The 18,282-nt window shown below is 38.6% G+C and overlaps 1 protein-coding gene across 2 annotated transcripts in view; it reads right to left on the bottom strand.

The window, feature by feature from the left end:
- GNAS (GNAS complex locus) overlaps window positions 1-18,282 on the bottom strand; it is a 139,602-nt gene that overhangs the window by 43,772 nt on the left and 77,548 nt on the right. For both annotated transcript variants that reach the window (XM_051803100.1, XM_051803101.1), the window contains exons 3-4: window positions 7,514-7,568; window positions 7,310-7,429 (exon numbers count right to left, since the gene is read on the bottom strand). In XM_051803100.1, coding sequence (XP_051659060.1) covers window positions 7,310-7,429; window positions 7,514-7,568 — 175 coding nt within the window. The remainder of the gene's footprint in view (window positions 1-7,309; window positions 7,430-7,513; window positions 7,569-18,282) is intronic.

The raw sequence follows: 18,282 nt of genomic DNA, 5'->3' as shown, positions 1-18,282 counted from the left end.
TTGTAGACCTCTGGCTAAGAAGGAAAGTTTAATAAAACTCTGAGAAATTTCCTTCAAGCCTTAAATTAGGGTTTGGAAAATATCTTTCGTACCACATCATTTAGTTGCTTTTTGTTCAATAGTAAACTTGAACAGTCCAATCAGATGACCTGATTACCTTACAAGGTGCTACGAACGAACGCCTGGGACCACACTGCAATTTTTGCTGCCTCCTTTCAGGTAGGAAACAAAAAGCTTGGTTTTGCCAGAAACTTCCATCAGCAGAACAGGGTGTAAGATAAAATACTTCTCATTTTCAATTCAGACAAATCCTAAGGACAGCTCACTAACCATCTTACAACCTTTCTGAAGAAGAAGACTCTGTGTTCGTAAAAGTATTCATAGACTTATAATACAGTCTACACACACACAAAAAAAATTCAAACTCATACTTCAGAGATTAACTGAAAGTTCTGTTTATTTGTTGGGGTTTTTTTAAAGAGTAAATAGCCTCCCAGTTTCCTGGGAGCTTAAAAAAAAGGCCTAAATTTTACTGGAACGCTGAAGAAATGTCATGTACTCTCCAAAGACAAGCTGAAAACCCTGACCAGGGTCAGCTACAGGCCCAGCAGGGCTGTGGCAGGATCAGACCTTGGAGTCACACACACAGCAAATACAGAAGCAAAGACCTGCCCATCAACACACCTTCAATCCCACACAAGCTCTCACCAGCTTCCCTCCCAGTCTGGAAGGGAAAAGCCTGTGCTCGTGGATTTCCCTCAGGATTTGGGACCTGACATGTCTTTTAAATTCTGTCATAACTTCATAAACTAAGGAGGAGGCACATTCCCTGTTGCACTGTTCCATGTAAAAGTCTCCCTGTTGGGAAGTCACAGATGGTTGCATGGGAAAAGGTAACTTTGCACAACACAGCCACACTATAACAGATTGTATTTGGTACTGGAAAACTGAAAAACAACTTTACATTTAGCACATGTAAAAAGAGCAAAGACTACTCCACAGAATCAAAATGTAAAACAGATCATGATAATTTTCACTTTTTTCTTTTTAGCTACTTCCATGCTCATCCAAGTTCAACCTTTAGTCATTTAACATGACATAAATTAAATTAAAAAGCCAAAGTCATTACTCTTTTAGAAGCAGGTTTACCATCACATTTCCAAGTCTTTGTACAAAAAGACCAAGGGTAATTTCTGTTGTGTGCCCCAAACCCATGTTTACAGGACAATTAGCACATTTACACGTTGCTCAGTTTTCATAAAGCCCCTACAGAAACTCTTCTCAAGCCATTGCAGTATCAGGGAGGCTCACAGGTATAATTTTATTTCATCTATGCATACACCAATATTTTGTGATAGTCTCTTACTGTGATTAAAACCAGAAAATGCTTAAGAATTTCTATATTAAATTAGGCCTATTTCCTGTTTAATTCAGCTGACAGCTCTTCTATTTCAACATAAATTGAATTAATCTGTTCTTGTTCTTTAAGACTGCTCTGAGGAAAACAAAGAAGATGCATCAAGAGAAATCAAGTCACAATTTCTTCAAATGAATTTTTAAGCACGAACTTCTGAACCTATAAATATGGTATGGTATGGTGGGACTTTACTGGATAAAAGTACAAGTTCAGAATAAAGCATTAGCATCTACTTCAAATGCTAATCAAATAAATTATTAATAAAGCAAAATATAGGGTGGGGTTTTAGTATTATAATAGCAGCTGCACTACAGAAAGAACTCTTTAATTAAACCGTATTCAAGAATTTATTTCTGCTATTAAAGCACGGGAAAACCATAAGTCCTGTTAAACCATAAGTCCTTTACATAAGTCCTGTTAAACTCTGACCAGGTAAACTCAATTGGATTATCTGGAAGCCCATTAAGGAGGAGATGCTCTGTAGATAAGATAATAGAGATTTAAAAAAGAGTAAGCAAGGATTATTTCAGAGGATGTAGCACCACATCAGCACATCACTGATACTGTCTTTAAGATTTCCCATTCCTTTCTGTTAACACCATTAACATCCTCAAGGTAAAAATACTTTATGTATCTGTATTTTCTACCAGTTTTGCACCTCAAGATGCAACTTGAAGATACATACTTATCACTCTTTTACAGCTAACAAGATACAGAAGGCACTAAAAAAAAAAAAAAAAGAATAAAGGATATTGAGGTGCCTTGCTCAAAATCATAAAGAGAATCTGGAGCCCCAGTGTTTTCTCTCTGTGGTAACTATCCAAATTGCATACAGTATTATCTAGACACCCAAGAAACCAAGCTCTGTCTCCCACCTTTCCCAGCTTCCCATGAGTGTATTCACTGAAGAAAATATTTTGCCTACTTCCACACCCTAAATTCTGTGACATTTGAGATATCCCCATGGGAAATGTCCTCCACTGCAGTGAGTATGTTTGTCATTACATTATAAAGCCAGTGATGCTGTCAAACCAGAACAGCTCTCTTCTTCTTCCATGATGTATTTAGAGAGGAATAATAATATATCTATCATTATACACATCAGGGTGATTATCTGCAGGGACAGATAATTTTGTTCCGTTGCCCACATGATTAAGGAACACTTTTGGCAGCAAAGAGATCCATGTTCACATCTTTTCTTACTGAGACTGTATTATCTTGTTACCTTCTTGAAGATTTTGGTGCCAAAATCATTTTATGGGCTCCAACCCCACCTCTGACCCCGCTGCACGTTCATGCATCACACCCCGTGCACCGCCCCCTTTGTACCACACTGCCCACGGGCCAGGTTGTAAATCTGCCCTCAAAACTGATCCCTGTTAAAAATAATCTCCCCAAAATAGAAGAGTGAAGGAGTAAGGGTTACCAGGGTTATTTTTAACCCGCACTGGTTCAATGGTCTGATTTACACCGGCGACCCACCGGAGGTTTTTCTGGCCAAGCGCGGGTGGCACATCATGGTGTGGAGGAGAGGGAAGGGATGGCTGTGGGCACACGGGATGCTAAGCTGGGCTTTGAGGCTGAAGCCAGCATGTGGTAAAGCCTGGCCTCAAGGACACCACTCAGAAACCAGAATAAAACTATTCAGCAGCAGTGGTAGTGGGAGATTCAAAATAACTACAATGGAGCAGTGTAGTAAAAAATAGATGGGGACCAAGAGACCTGCAGACAATTTCATCAACACCCTAAAAATGATCACATCTCTTCTAAACAGTCTTGATATAGGCTGGAGTCATTGCCCTGTTATTCTGCCTTTCAATAGCTAATATTCTGATTTCTACTACTTTTTGAATACCATCTTGCTGAATTTATAATGGTACTTTCAAGAGACATCTTCCTCGGTTGAGTCCAGACCAATTAAAAATAGGCAGTCGTAAATCCTGCCCTGCTATTTTTAATACTTCATTAAAACCTGAGAATTATAAAGGGACTATGACCCAAAATAAAGAGGTTTCATTTTGTAGCTTGGTTCAATTTGGTTGATCACAGAGTGTGAAATGTTGACATAATGATAACATTTCCCTCCCTCCTCTAAAAGAAATTTCCCTCCCTCTTCCAAAAGTGAGAGCAAAAGAAAGTGATGAGAAAAAGGCCACTATTTTAGTTAGTACTGGGGATGAAGAAAATATCCTAACCACTGTCTGGTATGCAGAAGAGGAATAAAAATATCACCTTTATTACCCAGCTAACCCAACATCACCCGACATTTGAGACAGATATACAGCTAGCCTTAATTACTGAAACTACTTCTGAGGTTGATTTTTGACACTGAAAACATGCACATGAAAATTGTGTAGAGCTAAATTCATCAAAGGACAGTAGTGATGGACATGCTATTTGGAAGCTTCAACTACACATTTACCTACTAAATATTGCAATATTTTAAAACATCGGCATGATTATGTGGACAGAATTCCTTTCAGTCAGTACTACCCTTTTCCTTTCCCCATATGCTACTACTTGTATTCAAGAAATCTAACTTCTTAATACCAAGTGTGTTGAATTAATAGACTTCCAACATACTCAATTTCCAGTTTTGAAGGGAATGTTTAACCTAGCATTGCACTTTACCATTATTTTTAACTCAAGCTGTTGTTTTTTATTTTTTTTTCATTCAGAACAATATGGTCTACACAAACGACACACATTTCCTGTAAGTCAAAAACTGCAAAAGCAAACAGATGGAGACACAAACTAAGAAAAGAATTAGAATATCAGAATACAAAAGTTGATCTTTGAATCCTAGATTACACATGGAGGCAGACTCCTGTATTGGCATCTCACTGTAAAGCTCTCACATTTTTCTTTACTTTCTGCTGCCTTTCACACCACACTGACCCTTGATGGATATTTTAATTCTACCTCCAACTGTGCACCAGGGAATTATAAACACAGATTCTGGGGTGTATTCTAAAATTCATTTAAACTACTTCTACATGTACAGAAGGAGGCCTCATGTTCTAAAGAAGATCTCCTGTAGCTGGAGAAGAAACTCCACGATCCTAGTGCTGATCCCTGTACATTTGTGTGCTGCCTTCTGGGGAGCTCGGCAAATTCATGTTTAGGAAAAGGGCATTTAAAGGGAAGCAAAGCAGCCTTGTATTTAGAAGAGTACGGTGCTAAGTACTTGCAGTCCCCAAAGAATACCCCCTTGGTAATAAATGTTCTTTCTCCCTACCTTCCTGTTCTTCCCACAGCAGAGAGGAGCAGCATCAAACATGATACTGAGGAAAGTATGTCCTCAGAACAGCTGAAATAGGATTCCCCATGAAGAAAATGGAGGAGGCAGAAAGCAAGTTCTACAACTCAAAATAGTCAGCATCACACAGGACTAACATTGCTAAAAATTGCCCTCCCTCCTCCTACATCCATACTCTAGACAGGAAAATTTCACCTGCCACTTTATGAAATTCTTCTCCTGCTGTACTTGAGGAGGAAGTAGATAATCAACACTTCCTTAGACATGAAGCATAACTACCCACAAGGCTATTCTTTCCACTGACACAAAATTATTTTTCTTCAAAATACTTTTAATTAATCTGTAACAAAGTCAAAATTATTTCTATAGAGGTACCCAAGGACTGTGATTTCTGACACTATGCACTGAGAGTTGGCATCTAGGGACACTTCAGACCTTAACTTGATTTAAGTCATGCAATTAAAATGCAGGTTCAGTTTTTTCATGTACCAAAGGACTATAACCTACATTCAAGCTCAGAAATCAGAGACATATTCACTTATGTAATCACCCAGGGCAGAGAGAGCCAACAGTAGTCCTTCAACATTTGTGGCTAATGCACATCCAGTTTAAAACCTCAACCCTACAAACATTTACATATGAAATAGTTAATCATGCCAAAGAAGGAAGCCACTAGTCAAAGTTATGCACACGCCTAAAGCTCTGTAGACTCAGGGCTTAAAAATTTAAGACAATACCTTTGCTCAGAGAAGAAAAACTAGTTTTATGGGAGCACTGTTATTCCTGAAACTGTGTGTTATTCAACACAAAGACTCTTCATTGAACTTGAAATTACTTATGCACCTTTTAAGTATGTTTCTATTGCTTTAGACATCAAGGGTTTCCTGTCATGTATCCTACCAGATGTAATACACATTGAACATTAATTTTTATATAAAACCCAGTAAATGTAACACATATATATTTGGCTTGTTCACTTACCACTACACAGTTATCCCTTGCTTTCGGAGAAAAGAAAAATTTAAAAAACCCCACTGCACTCCAACTGAATGGAAGAAAAAACCCCCCAAGACAGAAGAGACAAGGAAAACCAAGTATTTCAGTATGAGGTAGGTCATGGGAACTCGTTACAGCATTGTTACAGCTCACAACCTGAACTATCACAAACAATGGCAGTAGGAGAGCTGTGGGCACCCAGCCAGTTCAGGAGCACATGGGGTGGAGTAAGGAATCACTGTCTTCTCTCTCCAGTAGTCTCCTAAAACTATATTCAAAGCATGAGGGTTTTGGTGCCCCTAGTAGTGGAAATCATCCATGAAGGGACGAAGTATTCCCATGGATAACACTGACAAATGTGTAAATTAAAGAGGTGTCACACTAAAAATCTCAAAATATCCAATTTATCTAAGATGCTTTAAGACAAAATGACAATTACTACATTTTATGTGCTAGAGAAGAATTATACACCCCTCCCTCCATCAACCTTTCTGTACTTGTTGAACTTTGAAAATGACTGCATTTGAAGATTACAGTATTTCCAATTAGTTGCTAATACCACACGACTTCTGCCTTGTATACAAAGTATGTTTCTGGTTGTTTGGTTTTTTCCTTTTAATAAAGGTTGACCAAAGCAGAGAAACCCCTAGAAGCGGCAACAGGTGGAAAAGGTAACTGTCACTGGTTTGACAGAGTAGTTTGTTCAATAATGTTTACAAATCAAGAGTTACAAAACCTTGCTGTGGTGCAAACTATCCCACATCTTACTGCTATTTGCACTTGCACTTTCACATTTCAAGCATCTGGTCAGTCCTAGATGGGCAAAAAATTCTGCTGTAAATGAATCATGATTTTTGATACATCACCATAAATCCTCCCTTCAGCCCCCTGGAACACTGCACAGAGAGAGAAATACTAGCTTTGAAACACTGCTGTACTGCTGCAAGTATAAGGTACTTCATGGTAATTAATAAAAATATCTTCTTGGTGTTGAAGAGTTCAGTGTTTGCAAACTGTATTTTCATGGGCTTCTGCTACTTAGCCTGCTTGAGATACAGGAGAAATTAATCACAGTGAGTGGGCACAAAGTTATATCATCAACCAAATAATTATCCTTTGTGCATTTACTCTGGGTCTGCTGGCACCTTGAATGATTAACTAGGACTGGGAGGGCTGAGGCAAGGACGTGTGCGTGGAGCCTCTGTAGAAAGTCTGGCTGACACAGAGTCTGAATCAGCAAGAAAACTCCACTGCTCTTCCAAAAGGGAGAGATTCAGTATCACTGAACACCAGCTAATCATCAACAGAGTGCTGAGTGTATCTTCACTCCTTCTGGGCAGGGCAATTCCCAACAGTACCCAAACTCTACACACAGCACTGCCCATCCGTGTCCACCTGGAGCTGATAATTTCACAGAGCACAAAAAGTAGAAAAGCAGACAAGGGTTTCTGCATTCCTGAAGGATCAGTTGAACATTCTGGCCGTGTTGTCAGACACTTACTTGATTAGCACTGACCAAAGGCACGTACTTCAGTAATTCCCAAAGAGCAGCCCACTGTTTTGGGGAAATATTTACTCCAATGCAGTGAAATCCAATCCCCTGCAGAAAGGCCTGGCTGCAGCCAGGGGTTACTCACCGGTGGGAAATCGAAGTCTATCTGGTTGGCTAAATTTAAGATGTAGTCGATTCGAAACTGGTTCTCTGGGTTGGCTAGTTCCACTGGAGGGGCCAAATTGCCCATTGCTGTCACTATTGTCTGCAAAGACAAAAAAGTAAAATACTGCAGAGAGTGTCTAAACAGCCATTTTGAATAAGTAAAAACAATGGCTCCTAAGCTTACCTCTATAGCTTCTTTAATATTGTTTTTAATATCCTGGATTTTCATTTTCTTCTCCCTGTAATAAAAAGATAGATTATTAAATTCAGAAACCACAAAAGCAGAATATATTTTTAAAACCGAACATGAACTTGAAAAATACTTTATCAAAACTTTATTGTCCCTATTGACTGAGTGCTTTCAGTCACTGAAGACTTTCATAGAGACTTGATTAAATATCTCAAAACTTCTCTACTTAAACAGTAACATTTATCTGCATGCAAAAATCAGCATCTAATTATGCTTAAATAAAAATTTATTACAGCCTTAGACTGGGACTAAGACATTCTGCAAAATCAAACAGATTTTGATTCACTTGAATGGAAACACTAGACAGGAATGAAAGTTCTTTAGAAATGTATAAACTGGAAACAAACAGAAAGAAAGAAAAGGGTAAGTTATTAAAATTAGAAACAAATGAAAGGAGACCAAAGAACTTCAAAGTACAAAAAAATTAAAGCATTAAAGCACAAAATGATGCCACAGCAGAACAGGATAGAGCAGAGAGTTCAACCTGACAGAGACACTGAAACCAACAGTTTGGACACAAAACATAAAATAAATAGTAAAAGGTTAATCCAAGTATCTGCAATTACCTCTTGACTACAAGGAGTGGAATAGGCTAGAACACCACTTGGAACAAGCACTATCATTTGGGATTCACTGCAGTCAAATTAACAAGCCTAACAGGCTGAAGCAAGAGTGCAAAGCATTGTTATGCTGCATTTTTATTGGCTTTAGTGTCAAATCTGACAACAGTTACTTTCAATGCTGTACAGTGCAGTCCAGTGAAATGCATGATCCAACATTTGGTATAACCAGGAATCAGCACCCTCAAAGCATTACTAGTATTGAGTCTGTAAACTGTAACTTAATTGCAAGGCACTACAACAAAAATTTTACATTATTAATTTCTTGTTGTAAACAGTATAAAATTATTAGCTTGAGGTATACAAAGTTAGTAATGTCATTACTAAAATAATCCAGTTGAATTGTCTCAGTGACCTTTTAATCTTCATTAAACTGTTTTTATAGAACACTTTGATTATCTGCATATTTATATCAACTTTTAATTTTTTTTTTATCCTTTTGAAAACTAAGATTTTCCAGTTCAGTATCCCAGAAACTTTGAACTACCAACAGCACATTTCCTTTTTTCACCCTTTTAAAGGCAGTAACTCACACCTCACTTCACGGAGTTAATTCAGCAAACACATTGCAAATGCTTTTTGTCACTTTTTCCTTCCTATAATTATTCACAACCAACAACCAAAACGAAACTGAAAGCACATTCACCGACCAGGAATGCAGAAGAACAGCAGAAAAAAAAAATAAAAAGAAGTACTGCTTAAATAACAAGGCAGACACAGACATCCAAGAGTGGTGGGAATTCTGGTTATCAAATGAAAAATTAATGCAACTTCTTTAAAAAGAAGACAGGGTCGAGGAAACCCCCCCGTGGCAGCCGCACGTTCCGCTGCCTTTCAGGCACAGGCGTGGAGGATCTGATTCTACATTCCCCAGTTGTGACAGAATGATTGCAATGCCAGTGCTGCTCTTACACATGGAAAGCAAACAGCAGCATCAAATCATCGTGTTCAGGATGACTTGGCTGTGGAGAGAACGGGTCTGAATCAGCAGCAGAACTCTACCAACAGAAACATCAGCTGCTCACCGCTGGCCACGGACCCTCCACGGTTTGGGGCAGGGTGAGGAAGGTCAGGGGAGCTTGATGCAGCGAGAAAATGAAATTATCAATAGTCAGATGAGAATTCTTGGGTTTCCTTCGACTTTTTTACCTACCTACAGACCACCTTATTCCTGAAGACCACCAGTTTTTTGCTCTACACATTTGGCACCACTGATGAGAACAAGGCAGTGACCCAAGAAAGGCCAAAAGCGCCAAATTAAGGAAAATAAATAACACAGGAAAAGAGAGGAAAAACTGAGGGCTTTTCACCCTCTTCTTCCCTATCTTCCACGCTTTCTAGGCCTTAAGAAACTCTCCATTCCACAACCAAGACTTTGGGTAGGTGCAGAAATCCTGTATTTTTCAGTTGGTACATGTACGGTTGCAAACCCATCATCCGCTTTCTGTTTTTAAAAACCATGTTTCATAATTAAAAATATGTAAATAATGGCATGAAAGCAGGAAATGTTTATCAATGAGAGTGTAAGCAATTTGTCTGGCTTTATTTTGCCTCTGATTTTCAGCTGGATCTTCAACTTAATGAACATGTATCTGGACTGTGCCCCGTTGAGATCAAAAGGGCAACTGATACGCTGAAAGCCAAGCAAGATATCAGTATTTTTAAAGAATTATCAGTCATTTCGTTTCAGTTTGGAACATCATCAGAAAGACAGAAGTTTAGGAAGTTGTGTTGTTTTTGTTATAAAGCAAATTGCAGTTATTCTCTTTCCCCTGGAACGCTTGGGATTAACTGTCTCAAAGCAGAGAGGTGCACATTTACCTGACTCTACAACAAACCACATTGTTTTTATCACAGGTTTCAGTCAAACTTCCACATTTACACCTCTGGGCTGATCCTCATGCTACTAAACAGCACTGCGAGGTGATAATGAATATGGAGAAACATTAAACTCCAGCAATTAACAAACTGCTCGATAACCATCATCATCTTTACAACAAGGATACTCAGAGTTCCTATTTCTGGTGTTGTTGCCATGGCCCTATAGCCTGCCCAGTAAACAAGGGTTCTTATTACACAGCAGTGAATGTATCACTGCGTTTTGTGTTTTGTAATGTTTACTAGGCATAAACTTTCCATGACAATGAGACACTTTATTCTTCTGGAACTCAGCATGTTCATCAATCACCCATCCAACAGCAGCTTAAATACAACTGTAACTTCTCACTAAGAAAAAAATAAAAATAAGGTGACATTCCTTTTACTCAGGGACTGATGAGATGCAGCACACAAGAGCTACGACCCTTTGCCTTCCCAGAATTGGGTTTTTTTCTTCAGAAATCCCAGCCAGGTTGCACCTCAAATTTCCAAAAGTACTTTCTTTTCCCCAGAAAAGGCACAATATTCAACTTAGGAACAGATTCTCGCTTTTTAAATTTCTTATTCCCAGGTGCTGGCACAAAACTACAAAAGAAAAAAGCTGGGCTCCCAAAAGGTTTTCCTCTGGAAGATCCCGAGTAGGCCAGGAATGGCACTGTGCTATCCTGGCTAACTAAAGACTGATGTCTCTGCAGGCCTGTTCTGTATCTTTAGATGCCATGGGTTAATAAGGTCATACTTTTAATCTTGTTTAAAACTTTTGCTTAGGCTGTGTAGGGTAGGCCAAACAAAGCATTAAACTCTATTAGTTGAGGATTAGAAGAAAAATCTCAAATCCTGCTGTTTTCAATATTTAAATGGGCCAAAGCAAAGCTGCACATAGCTTTCAGGAAAACTAATAAAGTCTATTTTAGGTACTACAAAAAAAAAAGATGACATTTTAATTCAAGTAACATTAAATTAGAATGACATAAAAGGTCAGGAAAATCAAATATTCCTTGAAAACCAACCTAATCAGTATTTAGTAAAGAACTTCTCCACCTGTGGCTGAGTTTTACTTTTAAAAAGGCAACATTTTTACTCAGACTTTATCAAATCCAATGTAAAGAACACATTACCAAACAGATTATCAGAAAGCAAACTAATTTAATTTTAATGTTCATTTTTAGTTTACTTTCCAGATAATATGAATAACCATTAATTGGAAAAAAAAATTTAAAGTTTAAAAAGAACATTCCAGAGGATGAGGATTCAGTTCACCCTGAATCCTTCTACATCTCACAGGTAGAAAAATAATATTTGAAAAAGGTGCTGAAATGAATGGCCAAAACAAAACATGTTAAAGAATTGGGGGGGACAAATAGGGGGGCGGACAGGACACAACCCCTTTATGCCATTATCCTAAAAGCAAAGAAGTTTGAATTTCTTGATCACTGCTGACAGGTTAAGAAACCAAACGCCTTGTTGGAAAGTTCTGTAGCTCTGGAAAGTACATAGAGACTATTTTAATAAGGGATATTAAAATGTAATCACATTGTTCTTTACAAGGTTGTGAACAGCCCAGCTTCCATCACCTCCAGTGATCAGCATCACATAGAAATTACCTTTATTCCTGAAGCACTGTCAAACTTCCCTCACTCCTGAAACCTGCTGACACAACAACTCCAGGGAGTGCAAAACTTCCCTTCCCTGTGCAAAGCACTGCAGTTCAGTGAGTCAATTCACAAGTGCCAGAGCCAGAAGGAAAATCTTACAAAACAATTCATTTGCTTCTGGCTTTTTATAGGAGAAAATGTGTAGCACACATGTGCATCTCCCTGTTTTCAGGTATTGCCAACAAATGGGAACGCACAGGGAAGTAGCCACGGGCTGTCCCCTTTTGCTCACCTTCAAAAGCCCATCACAATTACACATGGAAGCCAACGACAAGTTAACAGATCAATTTTGTTTTAAAACACAATTTGGTTCTTTGACAGGCAGTCACGCACTTCACAGGCATGTGAGCTTTAAACATGTCTATTCGTCTAAATACAGTGTCTTTGAAGCAGTGAAACATCTGATGGATTTCATAAATATTCCATGAAACCTGCATTAAAATTTGTTTACTGCACCTTATGGAAGTTAACAGAAATGCAAACAGCACTACCTGCCAATCCACCTCAGAAAAACAGAGCTGTGCAGTCAAAATCTTCAGACACAAGACCACGAGCAAGGAAATTCAATTAAGGTTTTGCTACCAATCCACATTACAAAAATCCCGCAGTACTTCACAATTCAACAAAGAGATAAATTTGGTTTAGCAGCCTGGGTTATTTCTAACAGAACATGCAATTACCTCAAAATATAACAGCTAGAACGGCAAACAGGGCAGAGGCCAAGTTAGAGGCACTTGAAAATGGGGAAAAATAGTTGCTTAAGAGTATTCAGGGTGAAGCCGAAATAATTCATGTTAGACCTATGACAGAGTTCCAATTTTACAGACAAAACTGCTAAAATGCAATAGCAAAACCCACTGAGTATCTTCTGCAAATTGAACACCGTTTCTATCACATCACTGAGATACCTTAATAATTCTGACAACTTCAAAGAGATTTTCTATTTTGTCCTGTTCAAGACCCAAAAAGACAAACCCTTGCAGTACCACAGGGCAGGAGCTGCCACGCAGCAGCTCCACAGCAGTAACTCTGTACAGCTTTCGACAGGAAATATGATTTACTTGGGTCCTCACTTGCAGCAGAACTGGAAGAGATTTTCTAACCACATTAATACTTTGTTCCCTTCCTGCTGCTGGCTGCAGAGCTGTAGTTTCCCCTCCCTACCCCTGTGTTCTTTCTCCTACACCACCCTTCCCCTCCCATTATCACTTTGCAAATTCTTGGGTTTATTTCTCTGAGATTCTGGGTATCACCAGATTGTACCATCCAGCTACCAAAGATGATTTACTGTGAGAGGGAATAATAGCTGTGAGGATAAACTATTTGCTTTCTCTCTAAATAAATAACACCTTTTGGAAAATGAAAAACCCAACAGGCTGAGTAATTTTGTCATGGTATACTTCAAATTAAACACACAGTTAAAAACTCATAATGCTGCACAGATCTAATTGTGACTTAAATTATTTGGGAGAACTTAGTTCAATTATCCCCTGAAGCATAATCACTTTCTCACAGAATATGTGATGCAATATATAGAATAGACAATACATAAAGGGCTTCCACAAGTCCCCTTTTAAATATTGGAAAAAGCACTCTAAATTGCTTTACCATTTCTTGTTTCAATATATTACCATCTCTACCTTCATGAGTTGTATGTACATCTTACTATGTGGCCATAAACAGATGAACATGATAAGAAATACAAGAACAAAGTGATACCTTCTACTAATGGAACAACAGAACTATTCTCTAAGTTAAAAGTCAAGAAATACAAATTATTGAAGCATCAACTAAAAAACACATCACATCTCTATGAGAGCAGAAATTCTGTTATTTTCCATCATTATTTCCACTGCAGTGTTAGGGGTCAGGGGTGACTCTACAAAAGGCATCCCTGAACATAAATCTAATTAACTCAGTATTTAGTTTTATTTTATCTCTGCCCACTGTGATACGCTAACTGTAAAGGTTAAAGGGCAACTTTATTGAGCCTCTACAGACATTCTGATGCAGAGACTGGTTGTGGGCATGCTTTGCTCCTGATGGAGTTCCAGGAGCCAGGAGGGTGGCTGGACACACACCTGAAGTCTGTCCCAGGGGCTGCTCTGGCAGCACATGGAACCCTGGTCATTCCACCTGCCCAGGTGGATGTGGCACAGAGATGCTACTCTGGCTCTAAGCCACCTTCAGGCTCCCCTTCAGCTTTACAAATTCCTACATAAAACCAGTTTAACTGGTTTACAGTCCCTTTATACCTGTTAGTGGCACAAAGAGACCATCACAGACACAATATTAAGAAGCATAACTCTGCTTATCCTGCTTCACTTACCTCAACTAATTAACTAGCAATAGTTTAGGTAGGGGTTGGAAACAGAACTGTTCACAAAGAGCTCTGTGATGTATGAGGCTGACAAAGGCTCTTTAATTCATACTGTACAATTAAACACCTTTGTACACTGCAAACCTGGTCTGCAGCTCCCCAGACATGCACACAGAGGGGAACACACTGCTCTCATTTTCTTGTTTTAAGTACAGGTAATTAAGCATATTACAATAAAAGATGTTCTCAGAAGTTTAGTATTATCTCCAGATACTTGATATAATAATTAACAAGGCTACAGAGTCTTCAGAGGACAATCTGATTCCTTTCTAGGCTGGGAGGACACCTCTCAGAACCAGCAGGAACAGGAGGATTCCAGTCAAATTGCTGAATCATCTTGCCTGGTACAATTCACTACTTTGAGATAATCAAACTGTTGTCAGGAAGCACAGAGACGTTTTCATTTATTTATTTATTTAAGCATTGTGAATGTAGTCATTATTAACAAAGACTAAAGGAAACATGCCCATCGGCCACCACCTTTTTGAAACACTTCTGTCCAGCTGTGCAACAGCACTGAAATACAGCACGTGACACCTCTCAGCATGGACCCCCCAGTGTTTCATGTTCTGCCTGTACCTCCATCCCTCACAGCAGATCCAGCCTACTGGGGTCTCCTGAGCTACCTGACTGGGTCTATCCATCTCTGCATGTCCAGAAAATATCCTGTTGTGTGAGTACACCCTGACCAGGCACTGCAGTATATGTGGATTAACAGCCCCTCCTGTTAAAATTGGGCCATTTGCTGCACTGTTCATCACTCCATCCTTGGCTCTGCAGAGCCTTTGCTTTAAAATACAGGCAGTCTTACAGGGAGTCTTGTTCTTACCTTGGTTTTCACTTTCAAAGCATTTTTGTCTAACCTTTGAAACACTGATTTCATGAGTGGCCTATGAGTTTCATTTGCTCTAACACTGTTTTGTAAGTGTCTGTATTCCAGTAACTCCTTCAGGCAGGATTGGGTAGGAAGCTTTTGAAAAGAAGGCAATCACATCCCAGAGCTCTTCAGGGGCTCGTGCACAAGAATGAGAGGAATAGCTCCTATAATGGCTGATGACCTCACTGCTACTTAAAACTGAAAAAGTACACAGCTGGCTAAGTGCCAATATTAAATGGAAAGAAGCCCTAAAATAAAAATGGCTGGAACACTGGACGCCAAGTAAGGACAAACACGGAGCGGCCAAAGCAGGATGCAATGTGGCAGGGAAAGCAGGGATGAGACAGGTGGAACATGGCTGGTCCTGAAAATACCTTGATTTTTTTTTTAGTGATTATGATCTCCATTATCATCTGAAACACTTCTGGCATATGATATTTTAGACAGGTGATCTGGAAAGTGCCTATCTCTAACAGTGACAAAACCCAAGGTTTTTAATCCAACCCCCTACACAGTGGCTGGTAAGACACAGATGTCAGAAGGACACCAGCCCAACAGAAACAGAAAAAAGGGAAGGTTCAAATTCATACAAAATCTATCCCACCAGGAACAAGGTAAATTCTACAAAACAAGCTACTTTTTGCTTACTGGGGACATATACTTTAGTTGTTCAAAAAACGTTATGTGCAATCTAAGTTTGCTAACGTAAAATCTGGGAGAATTATTACAATATTCAAGTGCATGTGCTCATGGATTCCAATTTCAGTGCAATTTGATCACAGAAATTCTTACAGAACATCTCATCAGGGTGTAAAAATTCCCCCTGAAATACCCAGAAAAAAAAAATCTCGTGAAATTTGTCAAGTATTGTTAGATTTCAAGAGTTGTTGGGTATTTATAGTTCCAGGTCGTGTATGAATTTACTTTGATTGTGTATGTAAATTGCATTTTTAGAACACAGAGTAACTAAATATTGGAATGAGTAAATCTGAGCAAAATCTGTCCCTTGGAGACCCAGGCTGGAGCACAGGGAGGCAGGTGTAACACAGCACACAACAAAGCAAGGTGCTGACAACGTTGGCTCTAATCCATCAAAGCACTTAAGCACATGTTTAATTTTAAGCACATGAGTAATTCTATCAACTTTAATAGGGCTACTCATGGTTTAAGTACTGTGATGGATGGGGGCCAGAATGTGCAGAACCTTTAAGAATGCCGCATGGCCTATGTTTCATGAAGAAAATATGGTATTCTCCCACCAAACAATTAAGTTATAAATGCTCTGAAAGCAAAATTTACCATAAACTGAACCCAGCTCTGCTCATGTAAACACAGAGGTGCAAGTTATTCCACAGTCTGTGAAGATAAAATACGATGAGGCTTCTAATGTGCAAGATGTCCATGAATTTTTACACTTTGCTTCAAAACAGGGGGATCAGTTAAGCAGCCTTACAGAGAAAGGACCAAGAATTTAGCTACTAGTGACACTTCTTAAATAAGATGCTACTAGAAGCAGTTTGAAAACATGAGTACCACAGCCTTTCTTGCCTGTACAGACACCAGTATAATACAGGTTCAACTGTAACTGGCTTAGCAGTGCAGTAACTCCTCTCTAACATCAATTATTTTGGAGACTCAAAGTTCTACACATGCCTCTTAAATTAATATGTTTTTAAGTAAAAATATGATTTATTTGAAGTATTTTATACAATACTTCAATAAGTCAATATGGAGGATGTGAAAAAGAAAAAAACAAACAACCACATCCACTCCAGGACAGCCTCTGTAAATCAGAGGTGACTAACTTGATCTCTAGACCACTCAAAAGAGCATTCTTGGTCTTGTTTTATCTGAATATGGCTTCAAAGAATTGTTATCAAGTTTTAGAAAATGGTTTTCTAAGAAAGGAAAGAATTGAACCCTTTGAAAAATACTTAACAGACGTTGGTCAGGAGATCAAATGAGTCTCACTAAACAGTAACACACAAAGAATCATCTGGTTTTATCCCTGCACTCATAAGTCAGAAAAAAGCCACAGAAAAATTTTGGTTATATAGCCATTCTGTCCCAAATGTACAGTGAATTTTAACAGCTTCTAATATGCTATCAAGTAATATCTGCTCTAAAACTAACAGGGGAGAAGAAATCAAAGTCAATTAAATGATCCTTGTACCAGGGACAACCCCCCATATCAAAAGTAATGTTACAGTGTCTGTCTGCTACCACTTGCAGGCCTGTCTTGATTCTAATGTTGCCTCAGACCTTCAACTAAAATGTATTCCTTCCCTAATTGCTATCACTCAAAATTTGGTACAGTATGCTTTTGCTCTGACTGTTCCCCACAGAATTTGACATTAACATAGTTATTTCACTCCTTGATTTGTCAACAAATACGATTGAGAACAAATGTGTGTTTACATTTGGGGTTTGCCATTATTTTGTTTTCCTTTCTTCTTGTTCTTTTTAATTTCATTTTTTTAACTTGTTGGTGAACACGGAGCAAAGAGAACACAAAAACAAATAGCTTCTGTGTGGATTGTGTTTTCTAAGATATCTTCACCAAGGGAATTACATACTACTACTTATTAGATGGAATTTATAGAAAACAAAGTACACTACTAGGGAACTTAAAATTCCCTCAAATACAATTTAAAAAGAAAATGATTTGAAACTATGTCACTGCAGTCTCTACTTTTCACCAGAATTCTCAGCTTATTAAAACAGCGTGTCTACCAACACATTTTGTAGTGGTACTGCTGTTGACAGTTTTAATAATAATTTTGACAATTTCTAACTTTAAAAGCTTTTTAAGTTATCTCAATAGAGCATTTTACAATTATTTTCATATAACAAATGAGTTTATCTTTGACTTCTAATACTTGTACTTCACTTGTGCACATCTATCACAGCAGAACTGTGTGAGAGCACAAGCTTATTATCCTTGTTGATAAGGGAATGGAGGCAAAGGGACTATGTCTCCAAAAGGCCATTCAGAATAACTATGAGAGAAGTAAGCTTTTCTCCAAAAAACACTCAGGAGGTCAAAGCATCGTATCAGGCAGGAACAAACCAAAACAAAGAAAACCCACCACAGACTCTGCTTCCAAAAAACCTACATGGTAGTGAGTGAATCCCCAGCACAACACACAACTCTCAACTCATCTTTATTTCACATGTCCAATGCTTTTACCACATTGCCCCATCTTTAAAACAAGGAATGGGTTTTATCTTGTGAACTTCAGTGTGTCCTCACTGCTTCCATCAACGTACTGCTTAATCAGGGCTGTTATTCC

Source organism: Manacus candei, unplaced genomic scaffold (genome assembly GCF_025592945.1).
Source record: "Manacus candei isolate 608988 ecotype Guabito, Panama unplaced genomic scaffold, ASM2559294v1 h1tg000057l, whole genome shotgun sequence".
Lineage (NCBI taxonomy): Eukaryota > Metazoa > Chordata > Aves > Passeriformes > Pipridae > Manacus > Manacus candei.
Note: the sequence above shows the minus strand (reverse complement) of the source record. Positions and strands in the feature narration are given on the sequence as shown.